General features: G+C 46.9%; 1 protein-coding gene across 1 annotated transcript; it reads right to left on the bottom strand.

Annotated features, from left to right (window-relative positions):
• Nucleotides 1–13,667: 13,667 nt before the first annotated feature.
• CCKAR (cholecystokinin A receptor) lies at nucleotides 13,668–23,654 on the bottom strand. The gene is made up of 5 exons (XM_029932539.1): nucleotides 23,518–23,654; nucleotides 22,580–22,831; nucleotides 18,885–19,146; nucleotides 16,306–16,433; nucleotides 13,668–15,171 (listed from the first exon to the last, which is right to left on the bottom strand). Exons 1-5 carry the CDS (start codon nucleotides 23,627–23,629, stop codon nucleotides 14,654–14,656), a joined length of 1,272 nt encoding a protein of 423 aa, XP_029788399.1. The 5' UTR covers nucleotides 23,630–23,654; the 3' UTR covers nucleotides 13,668–14,653.
• Between the last annotated feature and the right edge of the window lie 3,360 nt (nucleotides 23,655–27,014).

Here is a 27,014-nt window from a genome sequence, read left to right as displayed (position 1 = left end):
AAGACCTAGGCCCTTGCTCAGTTCCCTACGGGGGACCCCGTTTTCTACAAGGGACTTCCTTTGGTGGGTCCTAGTCCTGCCCCTTACTCACCTATCCCTCTTCTGAAGGGGTCAGTGGATGTGCGTGTCTTTCATGGCACTTCCTGCTCTGTCCTCACGAGTCATGTGACTCGGCAGGCCTCTCAGTCTCTTACTCTCAACCTTAAAGGGAGGTGAAGAATGCCTATCTCAAAGAGCTGCGAGGACAGGAAAGAGACATGCATATTGAAATGGCATTCTGGGGGCACCTGGGTGGCTCAGTCAGTTAAATGTCCTGCTTCGGCTCAGGTCATGATCTCACAGTTCATGGGTTCAAGCCCTGTGTCGGGCTCTTTGCTGACAGCTCAGAGCCTGGAGCCTGCTTCAGATTCTGTGTCTCCCTCTCCCTCTGGCCCTCCCCTGCACTCACTGTCTCTCTGTCTCTCAAAAATCAGTAAAAAGCATTAAAAAATTAAAAAAAAAGAAAGAAACTGCATTCTGATGTAAGCTAAGCAACCAGAGAGTCATCCATTTGTTGGAAACACACAGAGGGAAACAGGTGAATACTTAATGGGCACAGTCGTCTGTGCCTATTTCACAGAGGGCTGTGAAGTTAGGAGGCTTGAAGTCTCTAAGTTACATCTATGGGATGAATTGTGCAGCCCCCTTCTCAAATTCAAATGTGGAAGGCCTACCCCCCAGTACCTCAAAATGTGACCTGAGTTGGAAATGGGTCTTGCAGATGTCATGAGTTAAAATGATGCCATTAGGGTGTGTTCTAATGCAATATGATGGGAGTCTTCACAGGCAGGGGAAATCTAGGCACAGAGACAGGAACGCAGGGAAACGCCATGTGAACACAAAGGGAGAGACGGGGTGACACATTTACAAGCCAAGGACGGGAGCAGATTCTCCTTCTGCCAGCATTGGAACCAATGCTGCCAACACCTTAATTTTGGGCTTCCAGCCTCCAGAACAGTAAAATAGTACCTTTCTGCTGCTTAAGCCTCCAAACGTGTGGTGCTTTCTTACAATAATCACAACAGGCACAGCCACAAAGATTCTAAAGGATTAGAGTCCTAGCAGGGGTCTTCGAGCAGAGCTGTCTGGAATAGACAGTGTATGGCTGACTCAAGGCTGCGCCTGGGCTGTGATCTTGAGAGCAAGCACATTGTGCCCTCTTGATCCAAACCAAGCAAAACATGGCAGAAAGCAATTTTTGAGGCAGTCTTAGAGTCTCACAACTGTTCCTACAGGATAGATCGGGGATAAATATTCAGGAAGGGACAGACAGACCTGAGTGTATCTATTTTAGCTTCAGATCTGTATTCCTGCTGCTGGTGCTGTGTCCCCACCAGCCGTTCATGGCCACGCCTAAGGCTCAACCCCTGGAGCTCGGCATCTTGATTTGCCAGCACTGTCTTTGCATGTACCAAGGAGCCCTGGATCCTGGTCAAACCTTTGTTTTCCCAACAGTAGGTTTGATAAGGCAACACGTGTCGGGGCAGGGGGGTAGAAACACTGCAGTAGGAAGAATAATGGCCCCACAAAGATGTCCACATCCTAATCTGCAGAGCCTGTGTGTGCTATCCAGGTGGACCAATGGCATCAAAACGATCCTTCAAATTGGAGAAATGAGAGGCAGAGAAGGAGGGGGGACCATTGAAACAGGAGAGAGGGGGCGAGGTTTCATGGAGCTAAAGCTGCTGGTCTTGCAAATAAAGAGGACACGAGCCAAGGAAGGCAGATGGCCTTTAGAAATGGAAAAGGAGAGAAATGAGTTCTCCCCTAGAATTCCCAAAAGGGACTCAGACTCTGACCTCTAGAACTAGAAGATAGTAAATACCTCACAGTGTGGCTTGAAGCCATTACATCCATGATAATTTGTTACAGAAGCAACAGGAAGCCAATACAACAGGGCTTCTTGGACTTGACTCCAAATAAAGGGCTGTAGGACTGGGACCAGCCAGAGACCCATCACCCGGAGGCACTCCCTTCCTTCTTCCCAGATTGGTTCAGCACCTATTATGCGCCTGTGTCTTCCATCTTTTCTGGGTATGCAGTGCCCCATTCTGTTAGATTTCTCTTCTCTTAATCTCCTGACCTACCCAGTGGCAGTCCCTGGATGCGGTTGCTCGTGGCAGCAATAAAAATACAACGCAGCACAGGGCATGCTTCTACTGAAGCATTATTCATTGCACATCTGAAATTCAAATTTAAGTGGCCTCTTGAATTTTATCTGGCAGCCTTAACTGGAAGGAACCCAGGAAAACACCTGCTGAATTAGGTCTTGGGATCTGTTGGCCCCAGCCCAGGGCATTTTTCCGCTGGGCTGAAAATCCATCACTTGCCCATCCCATTTATTTATCCCCGACTGGCTGTTTTCTTATCACAGCTGCTGCCTCTGTGCTTGAGGGATGAAATTGGAGCCCAAGTGGGAAAGACAGAGCAGTTGAGGGGTGGGAAGAGGTCTGGGAGCAGGTGTAAGGACTTAGCCCAAGCTCTCGGGGCTTCTGGCTGGTGCCCATGGAAGACCATTTCTGAGGCTCTATCTTCTCTGCCCAGCGCGGACTGATTCTGGGCCGTGGGAAGGAGCTGGGCTCTTCACCCTTCAGGGAGGGAGATATGTTAGTCAGCTGGGGGGCCACCATGGCAAAATATCACACTGGGTGCCTTAAACAACGTAAATTCATCTTCCAACAGTTCTGGAGGCATAAAGTCAAGGTCGAGGTGCTGGCAGAACCGGGCTCCCCTGAGGCGATTCTGTGGCTTGCTGATGGCTGCCTGTCACTGCCTCTTCACATGGCTGTCTCCTGTGCTCCTGCCTTCCTGGTGTCTGTCTGCATGTCTCGTCTCCTCTTACAAGGGTACCGGCCAGATTAGATTAGGGTCTCCCCAAAATGACCTAACTTTATCACCTCTTTAAAGGTCCTATCTTCAAACACAGTTGCATCCTGAGGTACTGGAGGTTAGGATTTCAGTATATGAATTTCAAAGGGACATATTCAGCCCCTAAGAGCAGGCATGATGGACAGATCACAGCTAAATGCTGTGATCCTTGGGGATGGTCTGTGTGTTCCTCACCAGAGGGCCTCCACCACACCACAGGGCTTCTCCACACAGTAAATGTGAGTTGTATGAACTAGTGGCCAAGGTCCTGCCTGCACAAAATCCGGAAGAGACACTCTGGTTGTTGCTGAAGGGCAGAGCTGACGTCATGCAAACCCCGGAAGGGAGGGGTGTTCTGAAACTTTGCATTGGGACTGAGGAGGTTGGGATAAACCTTGGGTCAGAGGTGGTTGATCCTCCTGCAGGAGATTCGGAAACTATGAAATCACAGTCATCTAATGCAGGGGTAGAACCTGGTTGGGGCCTTTATCTTTCAGCTGGGAAGACTGGAAAACTCCAGCCATCCCAGCTGGCTTGAGGAGCTGTGTGATGGCTGCCCGGACCAGGCCAGCCTGGGAAAGCCGGCTCTTACCAGGGGCAGGGCTGTGTTCTGCTGTAAAAGAGACAACAGCCCCAGGCCCCGTCAGCACACCCTGGAGCGTGCATCTCTGCCACCCAGGCAGGTCTGATGGGCTGGAAGATTGCACGAAGGCGGTTCTAAGTGAGAACCTCATGGAAAGTTGTCTGCTCATTCGACAAAGCCAAAGACACAGTAAGTCTGGAAGTTAAGGCCCTGAACTTGGGAGGCCAAGCTTTATTCAAGTCACTGCCTAGTCCTAATGGAAGATAGGCTGACATAGTGCAGGCTTTGGGAAAATAGATGTTAGTGGTTTTTAAGCCATGTTCTGTGGAACCCAAGGTGTTCCACTAAGATTTCACGGAAGTGGCTCTAAGTTCCATTACTTCAAATGGAACAACTATACCATTATCTCTTTCCTATTTGGGGTTCCCAACAGAATTGCTTGGGGGAAAAGCAAGAGGTTTCTCTGTGTTAAAATTTAGAAATTTTTGTTAGTAATTTAGTAACTTAGTCTAATTCTTTTATTTTATAGATAAGGGATTTATTCATCAAACATGTTTTGAAGACCTTCATGTATGATGCTCTGTGCTACATTTGGGGGTTGTTATTGATGTACAATGTTTTTTAAAATTTGTTTATTTATTTATTTTTGAGAGACAGAGAGAGACAGCACAAGCAGGGGAGGGACAGAGAGAGGGAGACACAGAATCTGAAGCAGGCTCCAGACTCTGAGCTAGCTGTCAGCACACAGCCCAACACAGGACTCGAACCCATAAACTGTGAGATCATGAACTGAGCCGAAGTCGGACGCTTAACCAACTGAGCCACTCAGGCGCCCCTATTGATGTACAATGCAGTACAAACTGACCAAGAAATCCAGAAACCCCAGGCATATTTCCCCTTACATTTCCTTGGTGCCTTAGTCTATGTAGCTGCTACAACAAAAATACCATAGACTGGGCAGCTTAAAAAAAAAATCATTAATTTCTCATGGTTCTAAAGGCTGAGAAGTCCAAGATTAAGGTGCTGGCAGATTCAGTGTCTGGTGAGAACTACTTCTTGGTTCATAAATAGCTACGTGTCCTCACATGGTGAAAAAGGCACAGGAGGTCTCTAGGGTTTCTTATAGGGACGCTAATTCCATTCATCAGGGCTCTGCCCTCACGACCTGATCACGTCCCAAAGACCCCACTTTCAAATACCATCACGCTGGGACTTAGATGTCAACATAGGAATTTTGAGAGAACACAAACATTATGTATGTAGCAATGGGCTAGAACCTGTGATGTGTTCAAATCGGCTTTTATTGGCTTGCAAGAGGCAATTGTTTAATTTTCAGGAGACTTGGTAATAAATACCAAAGTGAATCACTTCCTAATTATTTTAGTGCACTTAGCTATTATCTATGCTTTAGGTGTTATTGTGTTGGCCTGGTGGAAATACTATAAAATGGCATGCTACTGCAAATCTTCTCCAAGTCCCATATTCAATAATTTCTCACTGATAACCTGATATAGGCTATGGTGGGAGAAATGGCACCAAGGGAACAGCAAATTTGCTAAAATTAAGGCTTGTGTGTGTGTGTGTGTGTGTGTGTGTGTGTGTGTGTTTTAACTGGAGGGCGCATTGTTAAACATGACTACTGAGAACTGAGACACAGTTACAGCAGTCACCCCTAAATCAATAACCCACAAAAGAGAATGAGTTTGCTGTGTTCTGTGTAGCTTCATCATGATTTAGTCTTCAGACTTTTCCCCTGGACACAGTCCCATCACTGCTTGTGTATGAGGAGCAGGTGGGGGACTGAGGTTTTGTTGGACAACTAAAAGTATACAAAAGCTGTGTTATGGGAGCTCAGAGGAGGGAGAAAACCTTTCTGCTGGAAGATTTTGGAGGTTTTATGGGGCAGATAATGTGTGAGATGACTATGAAGAATGTTGGGATTTTATCAGGAAGAGCTAGAGAGAAAAGGAGCACATCAAACATGGGGGGAGGCATGAGTGCCAGGAGGTGCTTGGGGAACAGCAAATCATTCTGTTTCGAAAGGAAGAGGAGATTAATTGATAAGGAAGGAAGTTGCAAAGCAGGGTTGACTCTCAGTTGCTGGGGACTTTCATGCCAAGCTAAGGAAGTAGGGCTTTTAGGCACTGGGAGAGAGGGTTGAGAATTGGGGGTTGGGAGGCCAGTTGAACAGCTACTGTGACTTTTGTGGTGGTGATTCCAGCAGTAACTCAATGACAATGTCAATGTTCTCAATGGCAACTGACTACCCCAGCCAGACTGGGTCAATAATGGACACACGTGTCTTAGATCTTGCTCATGATGGTGAGCATTCATGAAGTGCATCCTATTTGCTAGATACCCTTCACATGTAACACATGTGTTGAAAGATTTGGATCAATCAGGAAATTGCTCTATTTTTCTGTTTCTCTCTTCAATCCCTATCTGCTGGATTATCTACACCCCTTGCCCCACCCCCACCAATGTTACGTCTGGTGGCTCTTGTAGCTTTGCTATCTCTTTCCTGTCTCTTTTTTCTCTTCATTAGAGCAACTTAATTTTTAGATATTAAATACAACAGAAATCAAACAGTTTATCTCACATCCAGTTTACACCTTCCCTCCAAGTCAGATTGGTCCCAGGCAAGACAACCATCAGGGAAGAAGAAGCCAGTGGTCTTCCCCCCTACTTTTTTTCTTCCTTGCTCTAATTCCTCCTCTTGAGGATATCAGGAGGGGTAAGTGGGAAAATGGCAAAAGCGATGTTTGTGATTCTTCTTCAGTGGACCAGTCCCCTTTATCAGGTCAGATGTACAAATGCTGGCTGTTTCCCTTGTGGGGCAGCCTTGTGGGTTTTCCAGAGCCTTCCACCCTCCTGGGAATATCCCTCCACCCAACTGCATACTGTGGGTGGCCCCCGATACTGTATGACTTTCTGAGGTTGGTGATGCATTCTCCAGTCCACTCCTGTTCAGTTGCCAAGAGTCACATGAGCCCTTTCTGTCCCAGAACGAGCAAGCCTGGCTGTTCCCTTCGATGTCCGCTGTGTCCCTAGATCCAGGCCTTCTTTCCTCTCTGCTATGGACTGAGTGTGTGTGTTCCCTAAAGTTCACATGTTGAAGCTTTAGTCCCCACCATGAGCTGACTGGGCAGTGGGGCCTTTGGAAAGTAATTGGGGCAGGGGGGGTGGAGCCCTCCTGAGTGGGATTCGTGCCCTTAGACGAGACAGAGAGAGTCCCTCTCCTTCACTCAGAGATACAGCGAGAGGACATCCTGCATACCATGAAGAGGGGCTCATGCCAAACCAAATCAGACAGCACCTCGATCGTGGGCTTCCCAGATTTCAGAAGGTGAGGAATATATTTCTGTTTTAAGCTAACCAGTTTCTGGGATTATTGTTACAGCAGCTCAAACTAAGACACTCTCCATCCTTGGAAACCTGGTTCCAGCCAGGCTCTCTGTTTTTTGTTTGTTTTTTTGTTTGTTTATTTGTATTTTTTATTTTTTATAGTTTGTTGTCAAGTTGGTTTCCATATAACACCCAGTGCTCTTCCCCACAAGAGCCCTCCTCCATGCCCGTCACCCCCCTTCCTCTTTCCCCCTCCCCCTTTAGCCCTCAATGTGTTTTCAGTATTCAAGAGTACCTCATGATTTTCCTCCCTCCCTCTCCCTAACTCTTTTCCCCTCTTCCCCTCCCCATGGTCCTCTGCTAAGTTTCTCCTGTTACACTTATGAGTGAAAACATATGGTATCTGTCCTTCTCTGCCTGACGTATTTCATTTAGCATGACACCCTCAAGTTCACTCCATGTTGCTACGAATGGCCAGATTTCATTCTTTCTCATTGCAATGTAGTATTCAATTGTATAGATAAACCACATCTTTTTGATCCATTTGTTGGTTGATGGACATTTAGGTTGTTTAGGCTACTGTTGAAAGTGCTGCTATGAACATCGGGGTACATGTGCCCCTATGCATCAGCACTTCTGTATCCCTTGGGTAAATCCCTAGCAGTGCTATTGCTGGGTCATAAGGGAGTTCTATTGTTAATTTTTTGAGGAACCTCCACACTGTTTTCCAGAGGGGCTGCACCAGTTTACATTCCCACCAACAGCGTTGGAGGGTCTTTGTTTTTTTAAAACACTTTACAACATTAGATACAAGAAACAAATCTTGAGTTCAGGAGACACTAGTTCCCTGAGAACAATTGCCACAAATTGAGATCCCATGAAAAGAAAAACAAGATGTTCATTTTCCCTTCTGACAAAAATTCCACCTTCTCCAAAGATTTCTGGAAGTTTCTCTTGCTTGGTTCTATGGTGGGAGGAAAAGACAATGACAGGGAAATCTCTAATCACTTAATTCACAACACTCTTCAAAGAAATCCTCTCTTTCCTATTTATATGGGCAGGGGAAAGGCTAAGAAATGTGTCTTATAGAACAGGCTTAGCAAATCATGGGACCGCAGCTAGTCCTTCTTTTGGATTGTTGGCCAACTTGCCACTTCTGTCCACTGCCACAGTCTGAGTCTGAAAAAAACCTCCTCTCATATCCTTTAATATTGTTTTAAATTTAATATCGTTAATACCCTTCACACCCCTGAGGTAAATACCACAAATGAAGACTGTGGGCTTGGTGCTGCATGATTTCCTGCAATCCCAGAGCTGAGAAGTGCTGGGTGTGGGAACGGAATTCGAGTCTTCCTGACGTCAAAGTCCATGTTCTCCGCTGCTGTCCAAGAGCGCCTTGTCAAAGATGAGTCAGATCTTGAGCCTGAGAATAATCTGAGAGAGTGATGGCACAATAAGCAGGCAAAGAGAACCGGAAGTGTTGTGGGATATGGCCAATAGCTGCATCTCAGATGTGCTGAGTTTGGGGTTGCGGGGGACACGCAAGCATCCTAGCGATGCCCTGTGGGTAACGGTAATCTGTCCATGTCACTAGAGAAGGATGACTTGATAAAATGGGAACAGGTGGAGGGTCAAGGCAAGAAGCTTTACACCGCAGGCTGATGGATCACGTGGCCACGATTTGTCTCCTTTCTGATGATTCTGAGAAAATAGATCTGTCCTAATGATGTTGATAATTTGCAAGGAGGTGAAGGCTTGTTTACTGACATTATCTCCTGGCTTCCCTGTGAGGTGGCAAAGTGTATTATCTTTCTTCTAAAAATAAACACAGGGATAACAGCATCCAGGGCACAGTGCACAAAGTCAGCTTTTAAATCTACCACCTTTAGAGAGCTCAGAGTGAGGACCAAATGTCCATGGAGGGAGGAAGGAGAGGGGGACACACAAAGTTTCTCTTCCTTGGGATTGTCATGGCACAAGGACTAGAGACTGTGCAGCATCCCTGGAAACACACCTGCCAGCTTGGCCCCTAGCTGTCACCTACTCTCAATAACAGCCTCCTGGCATTAGAATGCAACCCAGTCCCGTCTGTCAATTACTAACTGCCTGACCTTGGACACATTAACACCCACTCTGAGCCTCAGTTTTGTCACTGTTGAGATGCAGCAAATGATGCCTCACACACCTTGTTTGAGAACTAAATATGTAGCCAACATTCATCCGTTCCTTTAAAAAGTTCTTTTTGACATTTATTAATTTTTGAGAGACAGAGACAGCACGAGTGGAAGAGGGGCAGGGAGAGAGAGGGAGACACAGAATCTGAAGCAGGTTCCAGGCTCCGAGCTGTCAGCACAGAGCCTGATGCGGGGCTTGAACCCACGAATTGTGAGATCAGGACCTGAGCCGAAGTCAGACGCTTAACTGACTCAGCCACCCAGGCACCCCTTTTCATTCCTTTTTGTGAGTGTTTATTCTCACTTGCTGTCAGCAGTGATTTGTACAGTGCAGAAAACAGGCTTCAATAAATGCGGGTTCCCTCTCACCCAGGCCAAATTGATTTTGGGAGTGACTTTGTATGCCTGCACGTCAGTGGGAATGGGGCTGGTGTTTTAGCAACTCGCTTCCCACAGTATGCTCTGGACAGCTGTGGCCTAGAAGCGGCTCAGGGCTTCCAGATTCCTCTCTGGGCCCTTAACTTTCTTGCCCTGGCAGCCCTTTCCCAGAGGTGTTCCAGAGGTCAAGCCTTCTTCGGAGGCGGCTAGGTGCTTGGGTGGCAGAGAGCTTCTCTGACTGCAAGGTCAGTGAGAAGCCAATGAAATCAAAGAGCAGGTGTGGAATAATGAAAGGACATAGCAAATTCAGAGCCACCAAATCACACAATATCAGAGAGGGATCGATGACCTCTCATTTTGCATATGGAGGAACTGACCCCCCGAGATGGGGTGTGACTTGCATGGAGCCACACAGCAAGTAAGCAAGAGGGCTACGGCTGGGACACAGGCTCCTGGACTTGGGGTCCAGAGTACATCTGCTCCACCCTCAGAAGAGGCATTACGGTCAGTGAACTTGAAAGCGGGACGGGCTGGACTTCAGGTACGCGTGGAGGATCGAGATCACCATGTGGGTGCCCGTCAGCATCATCCTTTGTCAGGCACTACTGCCCACTCTGCGTAAGACGCTCCCCCACCCCCACCCCCAAGCCGGGCAAGACCTGGCATCGAGGATCAACTCCATTCAAATGTATTCATTCGTTCACTCACTCATTCATTCATGCCCCCAAACACTTACGAGCACCTGTATGTGCTATGAGCAGTGCTGGGTGCTGGGTAATCTGCACTTGTCTGACCTCTCTTCCTGGGCAGGAAGGAGGAGCTAGGAAGCCTCCTGAGCTGGGCTCCTAAGAGAAGGGGGTGTAGGACACAGCTGGCCCTTTGCTTCGGGAGTGGGTTTAGGAAATCTGGAATCGACCTTCCACTTAAAGGTGGCTAGGAAGCCAGAGGGGCCAGATACATCGAATCAAGGAAGCGGGGGAGGGAGCACCTTGGTTGGAGCAGAGATGCAGTCACAGGCATCATAGCGGAGAGTGGTGGAGGGAGGGAGGCGCTAAGGGCATCAGGTGGGCGCTGATGATATCAGTAGCCTTAATGAGTGAGCGGGGACGTTTGTTGTGATGGTCCTTTACTAGTCTCCTTAAAGCGAATGAGGGCAGAGAAGAGCGAAGTCAAGGTCAGGGTGGACCAGTAGTTGCCATTCCCCCCCCCCCCCACATTTCCATTTTGCCAAACAACACATAATGTTAAATTTACCATCCTCACCATTTTCATTTATTTTTTAAAGTTTATTTATTTATTTATTTATTTTTACTTTTTAAAAATGTTTTATTTATTTTTGATACAGAGAGAGATGGAGCATGAGAGGGGGAGGGGCAGAGAGAGAAGGAGACACAGAACCAGAAGCAGGCTCCAGGCTCTGAGCTGTCAGCACAGAGCCTGACTCAGGGCTTGAACCCACAAACCGTGGTTATCATGACCCGAGCAGAAATCAGGAATCAGATGCTTCACCGACTGAGCCACCCAGGCACTCCTGCATCTTAGCCATTTTTAAGTGTACAGTTCACTATGTGAAATAGTTTCACCCTGCTGCACAACAATCCCTAGAACTTTTCATCTTGCAACACGAAAACTCTACATTTGCTAAATGCTGAAATTCCCTCTCCTCTCTCCCCCTCTCCCCTCAGCCCTCAGTAACCAGCTTCCTACTTTCCATGTCTATGATTTTTGACCACTTTAGATATTTCCCACAAATGTAATCATACAGTATTTGTCCGTTTGGTTGGCCCTTTAAAAAAATCCATGTCTAGCACTGTTCGCAGACACAGCAACCTCCCATTAGTAAACATCTCCAATTGTGCGCACACACGTTTGAGCACACACCCAGGAAAAGAGCAAAGGGAAGTGAGAGAGGGCAGCAAATGCTCACACAGCCAACTCTTGGGGGCGGGTCCATACAGAGTTGGCAAAAGCCCTCTAGAAATTGTTGTAACCCCCCTAGATCATGCCCCTTGTTGAGAATCACTGCTGTGGGTAGAAAGAGCATCGGCAGATCACAGGAGACAGAGCAGAAGTCAGTCGCTACGTTTATTGAACCACTTCCGGTGTGCAGAGTGCGGGGCAAAACACTGGAAGGATTTACAGTGGAGGATCAACAGCTATTGTCACGTGCCTCATGAGTCTGTTTTGACCAAATGGAGGGGATACATGTTAAGCTTGCACAAACATGTGTGACCAACATACAGATGCATGCATTGCTCATTCCCCACTACTAGTTCAGTGTGAGAGATTGTCGCAGTAATCAGGGCACGGGAAGCCATTGAGACACGTGGGGTAAGTAAAGATCAAAGACACATTCCTCCCGCTCAAGTGGTCATTTACTGTTTTGGTGATGAGTGGAAGCTACCTGAAAACACTAGAAAATACTGAGAACTTAGTCAACCTCTTTTCTTAACTGTACAGGCCACTTGAGTTCAAATTTAAATTAGTAATACACTTCAGCATGAAATAAAGGCAGTTTACTCAACAATGTACTAGAGTAGCTTTATGTTAATAAAAAAGTTTTTAATAAAAAACTTAATGTTTATTTATTTTCAAGAGAGAGAGGGAGAGAGAGACAGAATGTGAGCAGGGGAGCGGGGCGGGGAGGGGGGTGGCAGAGAGAGGAGACACAGAATTGAGAACAGGCTCCAGGATCCGAGCTGTCAGCATAGAACCCGGCTTGGGGCTTGAACTCACGAACTGTGAGATCACGACCTGAGCCAAAGTTGGACGCTTAACCAACTGAGCTACCCAGGTAATCCTAAAAAATGTTTATTTTTAAGAAAGATCAGCCCATTGATAGTACCGTTCCCAAAGGTCAGAAAGATTCTGAAAGTTAATAGCATTTTTCCTCTTTAAAAAAAAAACAAAACAACTTCCATTAAGTGAAAGACCTTTCAATACTTTTAGTGAACAGAGGCACTGTCCTATATCTGGGAAATCTTATTTATATTTTTATGTACTTTTTAAATTATTTTAAAGTAGAGTTACCAGATAAAATACAGGATGTATATTAGTGCATGGGACATACTCATGCTAAAAAAATTATTCATTATTTATTTGAAATTAGAATTTAACTGGACATCCTGTATTTTTATTTGCTAAATCTGGCAGCCCTGTGTTAAGGTTAACACACTTTTGAAACTTCCAGAAGTTCCTCCAATAGGGAGGGAGGCTGATTTATCTTTATTTATATGCTCATATGGTCACAGGGGAAGGCTTATTTCTCTAGCAGCAAAATTGTAGATTTTGTAGAATTTACTTAAATAATGGAGATAATTTCATTTCTTACTTCTTTTATCATTTATCAGTATGTGCTTTAGTCAGTTGAATTTTTACTTTGAAATGTTTGAGATGATTGGCTATAAAAATTAACATTACATTGCAGTCTGAGAAATAGGAAAACTAACATCTAGCTTGGGAAGTCCCCCATCATGACATAGTCATGTCCTCAATAATTTTTTGTCTGTTAGCACACGACCATTGCACCTGGAAAGTCAAATGGCGATGCTCACATCTTGTTCAGTTACACAGCCAACGTCCCTTCCCCTGTTCATGATCCCTCTTGCCACTGCCTTCCCCTTTCCCCTTCCATACTGATTTCCCCCCAAGATTAAAACCACTGACATTTGTGCATCATGAAGAATGTCAGGCCTGGAACAATGGATGGTCATAGTCCCATGGAAGCAAGAGAAAGAAAAACTCACTTGTCAGATGCTTGGAGGCATGGGAACTCTGAACTCCCTCCCTCCTTCCCTCCCTCCCTTCCATCTCTCCTTCCTCTCTTCCTTTCTTCCTCCCTCCCTTTCTCCTTCCGCCCTCCCTCCTTTCCTTTTCTATTCCTACACTAGCATATCCAGTTATTCCTGTCAAAAATGTCTGTGTCAATTTATTTAAACAGTCAAGACAATGTTACCCTAAAAAAAAAAGAAAGAAAAAGAAATGCTGGTGGACTAGTTTGATACATTCTGTTCTAGAACTCTTACCCCTATCTAAATTTATAGCTCATGTCTCGTTTTAATTGAGATTCCTAATTAGAGGAGAGATTCCAACTCTAATTTTTCACAGAAAAGTTCACGCGAACCCCGGCTGTTGTGCAGGCATGTAGAATGATAACAGCGACTGAATTCCAACGTCCATTCCTATTTTCCCCCTCTTTTTAAACACCAAACAATCTACTTCTATGTGAAGCACATACTTATATGTTTGGTTTATACTTATACATAAAATTAATACAATTATTAACAAATACATAGGTTGTATTTAATGGCACAGACAGCTTTGACAGTCAAAGCTACTTGAGAATGGAGTCCAAGTGTGCCAGTTTTTATTCTGGGACTGACTACACATGTTTCTGTTTACTCCCTTGAAAGGGTACACATAGGTTACAGACTCACCTTTGTGCCTGGAATCTTTCTGGAAAAGAGGAATTGCCAGATGAGTGTGGGAAATTAAGGTGAGGCAAAGAAGCCATGGGGTTCAATATAATACAGGTCATTGAAGTAGAAAACAAAGGCCTATGTACCTTGTCGCTCATAAATATTCATGAAGGGAGGATAGCGTTCCGCCTGGCTGTTTGCCACACACCCCTTTTCTCTTTTAGAAATATAAATTCCAAATTCAATCTTTTCAACAACAATCCGTTTGCTGTTTTGAGGACGACATAAAGTTATCTCTGAATGTCCTTCCCCAACCTCAAAAAGAAAAAGCCAGGCTCTTGTCTTCAAATAGTGGCCAGAAGAGTCTTTGTTTCATGTTACCCTTTGTGATCATGGTGAGGAGTGGGATACAGTAGATAAAGTATACACTCCCCGGGGTGGGGGTGGGGAAGCAGGCTCCACAGTCCTGTGTCAGCGGATGAGCAGAGCACAGAAGCGCATCACTACGAGGAGCGAGAGCTCACCTTAGATGTTCTGGAAACCTCTAAAGCGTACGTAGCGTCCACATCTCCATTTTGAACACGTGTTTGGCAATTGCATTTGTAATACCCGCCCTGTTGGACTCCTGTCTCTGGCCTGGTGAGGTTTTTCTGACGGTCAATGTTACTGAACGCTTCCTCCCTCCAATTGACCAGAAACCAAGCCGTGGCCCCAGCCTCCTCGTAGAGTTGCCCTGGAGCCCGGATGAAGGATGAAAGGCAGACAATGAACAGTTCCCACTGCAAATGGAACCCTTCTTGTCATCGCCCCCTCCGCCCCTCCTGCTGGGGCACCGCGCTGGGGACAGCTCACGGGGGTGGGGCGCTGGCGCTCATGTGGCTGTAGGAATACCTGGACAGGGAGGCCCCTGTGGTCCTGCCTTCCTCCTCCTCTCCCCCCTCCCCTCTCTCCCCCCGGGGACCGGGGTTGGGGCAGCAGGGGAAGGTGGCCAGGAAGCCGAGGCGGAAGCGTCTGTTCATGAAGCAGTAGATGATGGGGTTGACGCAGGCCGACGTGTAGGAGAGCAGGAGGATGAAGGAGATGGGGGTCCCCGAGAGGCGGCGCTCGGCCGAGGCCGTGTCATAGGCCCGCCAGGCGTTGGCGCTGAAGATGGGCATCCAGCACAGGAAGAAGAGGACCACGATGACCATGAGCATGCGGATCACCCTCTTCTTGGCCATGAGGTTGGCCGTCGAGCTGCTGCTCCTGGCGCGGCGGACTCCGCTGCGGGACAGCTGCTGAAGCTGCAGGCGGGGCCGTGGCTCGGGCCCCCGCAGGTAACACCCGTCGCTGTCCTCGCACCTGCCGCCGCTGCTCGGCTTCCTTTCTGGGGGGGCAAGCGACATCGCGTAATGCTGGGGGGCGCGGGTCGTGCGGGACAGAGCGCATGGGAGCCCCGCGCCCTCCATCAAGGGGATCAAACCAGACCCGAAGGGAAGGGCTGGGCAGGCGCCCTTGGACTTGCTTGGTAACTAAGCAGCCGTCCATACTGGTCCTCTCTTTCAACTGAAAAGCTCCTTAAAACTAAGAGCATAACATATAATCTATTACATGCATCATGTATAATCACAAAATAATATTTCATGCATGTCAGTTGTAAGGATAAAAAATGATGAATGCATGAACATGCGCACTTTTTCCTCTCTTTCCCCAGATCCTAAGGGGAAAGGAGCCTGTTTGCTGGTTAAGCTTGCAGAATACTTTTATGGAGAAACCTGGATAATGAGCAAAATCGACGAAAACCAAAGAAGCGGTAGAGACATATAAGTTACACACATAGTAAAAGAGTTGACTAGGGGTCAGAGTGAGAAGGGCAAAAAGTTATGTCAACAAAGGTGTGGGCATACATTTGAGTGGATAGTGGATTGTAATGAGTGGGGAGGAGGCGAGGCCTTGTGGCCACTGCAGTGTGACAGAGAGGGAGAAGAGAGGTGCTAGGAGACTCAGTCAGCTAAGGGTTGGGCTCTTGATTTCATCTCAGGACAGGATCTCACGGTTTGTGAGATCGAGCCCCACTTCAGGCTCTGTGTGGACAGGGTGGAGCCTGATTGGGATTCTCTCTCTTCCTCTCTCTCTGTCTCTGTCTCAAAATAAATAAACTAAAAACAGGATGAGAGGATGGGAGGTTGGAATTACAATCCACTTCCGTTGCTAAAGGGTTCCGTTTGAATATATAACACTGTACAGGGAGGGTGGGCCACACAGGCCCTCGGCTGATAACTGGGTACATGTCGATTATGTCATTTTGTTCCAATCAGCACTGTTGTGAAAGGAACAATTCCTCCATTTCACAGATGAGGAAATTGGGACACTAGGTCTCATTGATTGTGCCTTATGACACAGAGTCTCCTAAGAATACTTCCAAAACTCTCCAACATACACTCTCGGTGTATCTGTTTATTCTACGGGAAACATGCTTTTGTGATGTTTTGGCATAAATGTACAGCTACAAGATAGTTACCCCTGGCAGACTTCTTCTGGATAGCATCAAATTTTATTCCTTGGTAAAGTTCCAGAGAGATTAATCCATATGCCACTGTCATCACGATTCCAGGAATAAGAAAGAGGATGAGTAACAGGAATGTGTGCCTAATAAAATAAAAAGAAATCCAACGACCATCACCTCCAGTATTTCAAACTCAGATGGGATGGAATAAATAGGGTTCATCTCCATTTTAACTGATCTGAGCAAACACATTAATTACTAGGATTTAATACCTTGGAGATTCCATGTCTGGTGATTCAGCCATTCAAAGGTGTTTATGTCTTTCCCCTTTTTCAGATAAAGTCTTTTATGAAGGACTAGTTAAATTGGAAAGGGTTGATATAATTCTGCGCCTAAAACAAGTCTTCGTGTAAAACCGAGAAGAACTTAACAATAACAAAGAGTATTTGAATAATCTCAATGAAGCTGTTACCAAAAATGCAAATAAACATTGACAAGAGCTTACATTTATTGAGGACTCACCATGCTACACACTAAGCTAAGCATATGTGTAGAATATTACATCTATATTACTATATATATAAATATATAAATATATTATATATAATTAGATTTAACTCCCACAAGAATGTTTGAGGTAGGTACTATTTTCATTATACCTTAGATGAGGAAACTGAGGTGTGTTGAGATTAAATAATTTGTCCAAAGTCACATAACTAGTAGCAAAGATGGAATTTAAACCCAAGCAATATGATTCTAGAACCTGTGTTCACAAGCATCACAATATACTACTTGTTGACTTTATAACAACAGAATCTGTTCTTTTTAATTTTTTATTCAAGTTTTTAAATGTTTATTTATTTTTGAGAGAGAGAGACAGACAATGTGAGCAGGGGAGGGGCAGAGAGAGAGGGAGGCACAGAATCCAAAGTTGGCTCCGTGCTGTCAGCACAGAGCCCGACAATGGGCTTGAAACCACGAACCGTGAGATCGTGATCTGAACTGAAGTCAGACGCTTAACTGACTGAGCCACCCAGGCGCCCCATAACAGCGGAATCATTAAATGCATAGATAGGAATGATGGAAAACCTATTAGTTTTTGCAAAATACAGTATTCTGGAAGCTTCTGACCCCCTGGCACAGCGACGCGCTTATTCTAGTGCCTGGTGGGGCACAGCTATGCTCTCTCTAAACATGTTTGATTCCTGAAGCACCACAGCCTCCTTTATGAGTCTGGCCCCTGAATCATTTTTTGCACTCTGGCATGTGTAAGGTTACGCGATTAGGCCATAAAATTGTCAGAGGCTCACAGTGGCTGGGCCATTTCTCATTTCAATTGGACATGTTTTGATAAGATTCCTTTCAAGCCTTGGAAATGTTTCTCTATTTGCAACATAATTCCGTGTGTGTGTGTGTGTGTGTGTGTGTGTGTGTGTGTGTGTGTGTTACTTGGTTGAAATGAAGGAAGGCAGAGAAGGCAGAGATTATCTTAGTTTTGAGCCATTTTTGGATATCGGATTCCCTGATTCTAAAACATGCTTGGTATTAGTCAATGTAATACCCTATGTTGACATTTTATACACATGCTCTCATTTGACTCTCTTACAGCCACCCAATGAGGTAGATAAAAAAAAATCTGTATTATTCAATCCTTGTGTACATAAAGAACCTGAACCTCAGAGAGGATACTTAAACTTGTACAACACCAGTCAGCTAGGAAGCAAAGAAAGCAGTATTAGAATCTCACTGGTTTCTTTTTTTTAATTAAAAAAATTTTTAATGTTTATTTTTGAGAGAGAGAGACAGAGCATGACTGGGGGAGGCGCAGAGAGTGGGAAACACAGAATCCGAAGCTGGCTCCAGGCTCCGAGCTGTCAGCACAGGGCTCAAACTCAGGAATGACGAGATCATGACAAGAGCCAAAGTTGGATGCTCAACCAACTGAGCCCCCCAGGCACCCCTCGCCTGTTTATTTCTAGTGAAATGTTCTGTTCAAGCACCATAACAGCAGCTCTAAAAAAAAAACCACATGGGATTTGGGATTCATTCTCTGCTTTAATTCCAGGTTGTAGGAAATCATGGGTGGCTCAGTCAGTTAAGTGTCTGACTTTTGGCTCAGGTCATGATCTCACAGTTCCGTGAGTTCGAGCCCCCACCTCGGGCTCTGCGCTGATGGCCTGGTGTCTACTTTGGATTCTGTGTCTCCGTCTCTCTCTGTTCCTCCCCCGCTTATGCAAGTGCATGCACATTCTCTCTCTCAAAAATAAATAAATAAACATTTTTTAAAAGTTTAAACTTAAAAATGTAAAGAAAAGCCCTCCAAATCCTCTAGCCAAAGCCCCCCTGGACCCTCTGGAGGTGTTCCGCAGAGTGGGTAAGCAGAGAGGCTCTGTATCTTCTAGTTTTGTGACCTTGAACACCTCACTTAACCTCTCCATATCCCCATGTCCATGGGGACAAGAACAGTACCTACCATATAGGGTTTTGAGAGGATGAATTAAATTAATATATGCATGGCATTTTAAACAGAACACCACTAGGATCCTAGTGCTCTCACAAGTTGTATCGGACAAATAAACACCACACAGCCTTACCAGGACTGCTGCATCACATCATTCGGCAGGAGAAAGCGGCACATATTTGCGGTCTGATTGTTAGTTTTGGTAAACGGCACCAGGTTGCTGTAAATTGGGTAGGGGGTCATGATGGTAAAGGAGAGGCACCAGGTAGTGGCGATCACCTTCAACGCGTGGGATTTTGTCTGCCAGACCCGGGACTGCAGCGGTTTGCAAATTGCACCGTATCTTTCCAGAGATATGGCTACCAGATTAAAGGTGGAGACGCTCACAGAAGTGCCTGGGAAAGGAACAAAGAAATCAGTTATGACGGCTCTGAAATCCAGAGATTATTGGCACATGATCTGCTCTGCATGGGTTTCGTTTCAAGGGACCACACTCAGAGGGTGGAGAGATCCCCTGTATGTATATATTTTTAAAAATCTTTTAATGTTTTTATTTATTTTTGAGAGAGAGAGAGAGAGAGAGAGAGAGAGAGAGAGAGACAGCATGAGCAGGGGAGGGTCAAAGAGAGAGGGAAACACAGAATCTGAAGCAGGCTCCAGGCTCTGAGCTGTCAGCACAGAGCCCGACACGGGGCTCGAACCCATGAACTGTGAGATCATGACCTGAGCTGAAGTCAGATGCTTACCCAACTGAGCCACCCAGGCGTCCTTGTATATATTTTTAAAAATGATTTATTCTCAGCCTCGTTTCAAAAAGGATTTAAGGCAGTTAAGGAAATCTAGTTACAAATACATCTTTCCAATTTTTAGATACGTTTATTGAGCTTTGATTACAACTTACCTCCTGTGTAGGCTAATTAATAACCAAGGGGAGGGAATGTGTTCCTACCCCACAGAAGAGGTGTTTGAGTCAGCCATAGAATAGCTCTAGTTTTGGCATAACCTGAGGTTAAGTTGACCTAATAACCCAGATTTTTTAAGGATAGTGACCCTGAAGGGGTCACTGGGGTCTGAGCAGGAGGCATTAAAACTCTGAAAATTTCTAGTACAGACTTTTTAAGACTGCAATGTGATAAAGTTTAAAAAGTAGTTTATGGAAAAAACACATAGTAGAAACAGATGAAGGGGGAAAGCCATACCGTTAGCTGCGGGCTGTGGGAAGACTAGAATTTCCCTTCCTATTCTGCTTTGCTTTCCTGTATTTTGCAGAAGGAGCGTTCTTCATCAGCGACAAAGACATCAAAACAGCTTCGTTAAAATGTTCTTAGGGGGCACCTGGGTGGCTCAGTCAGTTAAGCGTCTGGCTTTGGCTCAGGTCATGATCTCGAGGTTCGTGGGTTCGAGCCCCGCACTGGGCTCTGTGCTGAGAGCCTGGGGCCTGTCTTCGGATTCTGTGTCTCCCTCTCTCTCTGACCATCCCCTGCTTACACTGTCTCTCTCTCTCTCTCAAAAATAAATAAAAATCATTAAAAAAAATTCTAATGTTCTTAGGCAGAGTCAAAAAGTGCCTAATTTCCCTTAATTTTGTTTTGTGTGTGTATACTTATTATCACATCTTATTCCCTTTAAAATTCCCTTTAATGATTCATCCGTGGATTCTGTTAACTTTTCTGATTATTGTTAGCATGATTTTCTTATACCTTAGAATTAATCTAAGCTTGGGAGAAGAGGCTCTTAGCCCGGGCCCTTTTATGGATATAAATAAATTCTCTGAGACTATATGTAAAAATATTCTGTTTTTGAGGGGAAATACTACAATACTCCTTAGAGACTTGAAGGAATCTGCAGTCCGAAAGCCATTGAATAAAAACTCATGGTCTGAGATGGGATGACTGTGTTTTCCTGGATGTCCCTCCAAGGAACTGATGACATTTAGGCTACAGAGTACAGCCCCGAGTCTTCGAAGTCAGGTCGGGATAATGAGGCCACTGTTATTATAAACCCACTGCCAAGCAAGCATCCTTTCCCTTTCCCTTTTTCTCTTTCTTCTTCCTCTCCTTTTTTTTTTTTTTTTGGCTGCATATTAGGAGAGTAATGAATATTAACTGTTAAGAATAGTATTGAGGAGGACACAAAATCAAGGGAAGTCTAGAAATCACCAGACTCAGAAATCCAACAAAACCCTTACGGTGTTGCAAACACTTTCAGAATTATCTTGCTTTCTATTTGAGCTATTTGTAAAAACATTTTGGCGGAGGGGGATGAAATTCACATAACATAAAATTAACCGTTTTCAAGCAGACACGTCCGTGGCACGTAGCACATTCACAACGCCATGCGATCACACAAGCGCTCGTTTTAAATCTCCTTACACAGACCCCGGTTAAGATTCTTAAATAATATTACCGTTAAGATACATGTGGATGGGCCTGGAAAGCTGAGAGAGCCACGAGGTGCTAGTAATTATTACTGCTTCGTGGTTTAATAATGACCCCTTTCACTCGTAAGTCCGTTTTTCTTTTCAGAGTTCTTGGACAAGGACTGACACCTTCTGGGTTGTTTGGCCATGGCACCCAGATCAGTAATCCATCATCATTCAGCCAGGATTAGATCCCGCTTGCTCCATTGGGAGAAGTAAAGGCTTTGAAAGCTTTCCGGTCATTGAAGACTGCCCTGGCCCTGCTCAGCTCGGCTCCACGCATTGTGCAAGGCTTAGGGCAGAACAAAAAGCAACCCTCCCTCACTTCCCAGCCTCCTCCTCCCCTGAGCTCGTTCTCAGAATGGGCAGGAATGCGACAGTTCGGCAGACAGAGAGGATGGAGAGACATCTTTGTTCGGCTTCAGGATGGCCACGGCAGCTGGCAGACCAAGGCAGCGTCCTCACTCACCACGGTGGCGGCTACCGATCTAGGTTCAAATCTCTGCTCTCTGGTTTACCACCTGTGTGTCCCTGGGCACATTATGAACCTCTCTGTGCTTCTGTTCTCTGGTCGGTGAGACAGGGAAGAATAAGCGTATTATATTTCACAGGGCGGTTGGGAGATAAGATCGTGGGAGTAAAAGCACTTAGTACAACATCTGGTGCATAGAAAGTGCTCAAAAATATCAGCCCTTGTGATAGTGATTTATCATCGTTACCGTTTTGATTGGCAAAGGCAGAGAGCTGCCTGTCCCAGCCAGTCAGGGTGAGCGTAATGACCACAGACTCCCAGAGCAAAATCAGCTCCTCCTTTAGTGCCAGAGGCCTCTCTCTCTCTCTCTCTCTCTCTCTCTCTCTCTCTCTCTCTCTGCCCAAGATGGTCCCAGCCCCTGGGGGAACAGGCTGGGAAGTATGTCCTGACACAGGAATCTAGAGCCGGGAAAGAAACTGGTTTTCACACTAGCCCTTGTTCCCTGGGAAGGCGGGAGCAACAGCAGAAAGAACCCTCCTCCACCACCCCTATCACCCCAAAAAATCACTCGGGTTGGACAGAGCCCCGAATACAACCAACGGCTTCCAGGAAGGGACAGAGCTGCTCAGATCCCTCTTTCTTTCTAGCTGAGGCAAGCAAAACCCACCTCTTCTGTGGTTTCTTAAGGACTTACTCCGCTCGGGGAAACTGACCTCTGAAACCTGCGACCGGGACTGACTTCTGGGTGCCCAGGAGGACGGACCTCCCCTTAAAGCCAGCACCTGCACGCCTGCATTCAGCCGCACGCAGCCAGACGTTTTTGGGGGTGTTTTGCGCTCAGCAGGACTCCTGTGTGAGGCTGTCAGGAGGCTGGGAGGGTCTGGGGCTGCGTGGGGTCTGGGGAGAGCTCCAGAAATAGTCAGCAGCAGCGACTTACCCATGAAGTAGGTGGTGGTCTTGCAGACAGCACTCCCGAAGATGAAATCCTTGAGCAGGTTGGGGATGAGGTTGAACGGCATACAGAAGAGGCAGAGCATGAGGTCGCTGACTGCCAGGGAGAGCAGGAAGATGTTGGTGACGGTTCTCATCCTCTTGTTCCGAATCAGCACCGTGATGACGAGGCTGTTGCCCAGGACACTGAGCAGGAATATCAAGGAATACAGGAGAATCTGCACCGCCGGCTGCCACTCTGCGCAGAGGGACCAGAAGAGGGGCGGGCGGAGGTTATGGGAGCAGCATGTTAAAACCGAAGCACACGAAACGAACAGTTATTTCCTGCAGCCTTTTTTTTTTTCTTTTGGAAGGGTGTACCTGATTGAAACCGACTATTCCTGTATTGGCAACATTTTGCAGAAACAAAGTGAGGCGCGCACAGCGATTCAGTCGCTTCGAAAAGGTTGGTCTGTGAACGAATCTGTCAGGGAACCGCTTTTGCTTTGGAACAAAGCTTCTCCAGTGAATCGGGATTGCTTTCCTTCCTAGCTGCTAAGTGTTATTCTACTTGCATCACTTTTCCACGCCGAATTTCCCCCAAGAAAAGGTGACAGCTAGATTGTGAGAGCACCTTTTCTGTGATGCTGGTAAGTTTCAGCTTTGACGCTTGTGGGCTCCCTTCTTATCACACCTTGGCTCTTCCTTCCTTGGATTTGCCCCCCACACCCTCACCCCTGAGTCCTACACGTCCACCTCACTCTCCCGTGGGCAACGGTAAGGGTATTTGACTCAATTCTGCCTTTCGATCTGTCATCCAAACTTGTGAACGCATGACTTGCCTCACGAGGACTTTGTTACATTTTCTCTCTCAGCCTTGCCTTTGCTGATTTCTCCCTCAACTTCATCATTTTCTGAATGAAAATCACAGTGTCTGACACCTACCTTTGGAAGGAGGGGGCTGATCCAAGCAGAAGAGCGTCTCATTTTCAATCCCTAGCTCACAGGGAGGGGTGATGCTGCTTCCATTCACGAGAAGGCTGCCGACCACATCCATCCTTGCCTGCTGTTCTCCAAGTGCTGGCGAGCCGGCGAATTGCTCATTCCTCTGATGACCGGAGAGCCTCCCAGATGCAACCTGCCGCGGAGGGGCCGGGGGGGAGGGATTCCCAGGTGTGGGCTTTTCCAGCCATTCCTAACGGCGATGTGCGGCCACCACGCTCGGTCCAGCTGGGCGAGCGTCTGCACTCCTGGCTTGGAAAAGGCGGCTCCTGCGAGCCAAGCCAGCTCCACCTTCCGAGCCCACCCCTCCCTCCCATTCCCGGGCCAGTCTTAGGGCACAGAGAGCCCGACCGTGAGTTAACCCTTCCCAGAGTGTCACGGCTCGCACACACACTTGTCCACGCACGGACACACCAGCAGGGACATGCACAAACACACACGCTTCCCCAGTACCTCTCGCCTCTGTATAGGAACCTGTCACCAACCCAGACATATGCAGAATAAAGCCCAAACTGGCTGTGTGAGACAGGAACAATCAACACGGTAACAGATCTGATAATGCAGAGCGTCGTCGGGACTAAAGGACACAGAGGGACTGTGTTTCTACCTCCTTAGATGAAGGCAATTAGTGCCTTTTTAGCTTTGGAACCATGCCCAGCAATGTGTATAGATATAACTGCCCGATGGTTGTTAAGTTGTTACCAACCAGAGTGTTCTTTCTCTCGGTCTCTGCCCTTGTTAACTGAAAGGAGAGGGGTGTTTTTGGATATAGGCTTCCGGATTCTTGTTACCAAAAAGGAAAGGAAGATTTGCCGTTCATTCATTTATCCATGTGTCCATTCATTCAGCACATCTTTTTTGAGAGTCAACCATCTGGCAGGCACGTTCTAAACACACAAGCAAATAATGAACAAGATCCTTTCAGCTAGTGTTAAGCACCACAAAGGAAGTAAAGCCAAAAGATGTAATGGAGAGGAATGGGTTGGGGGTACTTGTTTAGATGAGGTGCTCAGGAAAGACCTCTTGAGAGAGGGGACCATGATGTGAGACCTGGAAGACAAGGAGGAGGAAGCCTGGGGAAGATCTGGGGAAGTGACTTCTTCTAGGCAGGAAGAATAGTGTTTCTGGCAGAGGTCACAGCAAGTGCAAAGGCCCTGTGGTGGGAATGAGCATGGCCCATTTGGGAACAGGTAGGACTGAGTGAGGGGCAAACAGTGAAAGCTAAGGTGAGAGAGGAAGACCAGTCTGGGGGGGAGGTTTCTTTGATGCTCTGTAGCCCTCGAAAGCCTCTCCGTACCCACCGTACAGATGGTCTCCTCGGTTCAGACTTTGGGGAAGCAGATGACAGCTGTGGGACCTGTGTTTTGGACATGCCACTTGGGCGGGTTGAGATTCAGTCTATTTGCTAGATGCCCTCGGGGCCCTTGTGTAGCGACAGGTACACATCTTTGCTGGATGCAGATGACTTCACCCGCATGTTTCCCGTGGAGGCTCAGGATGTGGGCTGGAAAGACAGAGCGGTACCTCCTTTCTCTGAAACCACAATCACAGAAACCGGAAGTGGAAGGAAGGTTGGAGGAGCTATCGGCAGTTAGAGGGTAGGCCCTGGCATCAGACAGACCTGGAATCGAATCCTGACACCACTGGTTATCTGCTGGAACAACAGGGCAAGTTGCTTAATCTAAGACTCCCTCCCTTCTGTGGCCTCACCGATATTTGTTATGAAAACTGACTGCCTCAAGACAGGGTCAAGGCCTGGCACACAAAAACCGCTCACCAAATCACAGATCACAATACCAATAGCCATCAAATCATAGTTATTTGCTGGTGAGAACCAGTGTGCTGGATGCTCCCTCCTGAGCCCAGCAAACCCACCCCCACCCTCCTTCCTGCGGCGTGGACCCTTCTTTGTTATCCTCGGATCATGCAGCCCCTCTGTTGCGAGGACCCCTGTCTCTTCTCCCCCTTCCTGCCACGTGTCCCGTTGGCTGAATCTCTCCTGGATGTGGACCCTGCCCACTGGGTGGGGACCCTGTGCAGTTCTGTCCAACCTGGGGCGGGGTAAACATTCAGGTGCCAAGCCCTGGAAACAGCTAAATTTCACCCACTGCCTGTTCCCAGCGGCTGGGAGATGTTCACAGGGCAGACATCGCCGGCTGTAGAGGAGGCTTCAACTCCGGTGTATCCCATCCGCCAGCGGTTGTTCGGGTAGTGGGAGGAGCGTGCTGCAAGTCCAAGGGCAGGAGAGTAGCGGGCTTGGGCTGACCTGCCCCGAACTAACTTCCTTCCTCCCTTCTTCCCTCCCTCCCCCCTTCCTTCCTGCCTTCCTCCCTTCCTCCTTTCCTTCCTTCCTTCCTGCCTGCCTCCCCACTTCTCTCCTGCCTTCCTGCCTTCCTCCCTCCTTTCCTCTCTATTCCAATCCGGCTCAGTGGTTGGCAGGAAGTGAGGGTGGAGTGTAGGAGGGCAGGTGCCAGAGATACTGTAAACTCATGAGGACTGAGTGTAGCACATTTGAGCTCTGCCCTTCACAAACGTTCGTGCACATCTGAAACACCTAGGCTAGTGCTTTAAAAAATGAGGATTTCCAAGTTTCCCTCCCAGGGATTCCGAGCCTCCAGCCCCAGACCTGGGAATCTGCATTTTTGTCCCTGGGTGTTTGGAGGCCAGTGATCTCAGAATGGCTCCCTAAACCGCTCCAGGCTGCTCCGTTGAAGTCATTACGTGCATGAGAATGGGTGTGACTGCAGGAACCCAAGCCTGGCCTTCATCACTGGCCAGCTGTGGAACATGAACAAATGACAACCTTTCTAAGCCTCAGCTTGCTCATCTCTGAAATGGGGATAACATAACACTACCCCTAAACAAAGCAATACACAGAAAGCTCTTAGCACAACGCCTGGAACATAAGTGCTGGACACTTACTATTAGTGGATCAGATCAATTCTTGGGATGTTCTGTTTATCCCTGTGATCACAGCCGGGTGAAGGGGTGTGTATCTCTAGTGCTCTAGCTCAGTGCTTGGCATAAAGTGTGTGCCTGGGAATGTGAATGAATAAAGGGTGATAAATGGGGAGTGCCATTATTTCATAGCTTATTATACCTTTTTATAACTCTGTCACGTTGATTCTTTTCTGCACTAATTCGAGATTTTTCACTGAGTTTCTTTTTTTTTAATGTTTATCTATTTTTGAGAGAGAGGGAGAGACAGAGAGACAGAGCATGAGCATGAGCATGAGCAGGGGGAGGGGCAGAGAAAGAGGGAGACACAGAATCCAAAGCAGGCTCCCGGCTCTAAGCTGTCTGCACAGAGCCCAATACAGGGCTTGAACTCACAAACTATGAGATCATGACCTGAGCTGAATTCAGACTCTCAGCTGACTGAGCCACCCACGTGCCCCTTCACTCTGAGTTTCTGAGCCAGGTTTATGTAAGAATTAAAC

This window comes from Suricata suricatta, chromosome 1 (assembly GCF_006229205.1).
Source record: "Suricata suricatta isolate VVHF042 chromosome 1, meerkat_22Aug2017_6uvM2_HiC, whole genome shotgun sequence".
Taxonomy (NCBI): domain Eukaryota; kingdom Metazoa; phylum Chordata; class Mammalia; order Carnivora; family Herpestidae; genus Suricata; species Suricata suricatta.
This window is presented reverse-complemented; position numbering and strand designations above follow the sequence as displayed.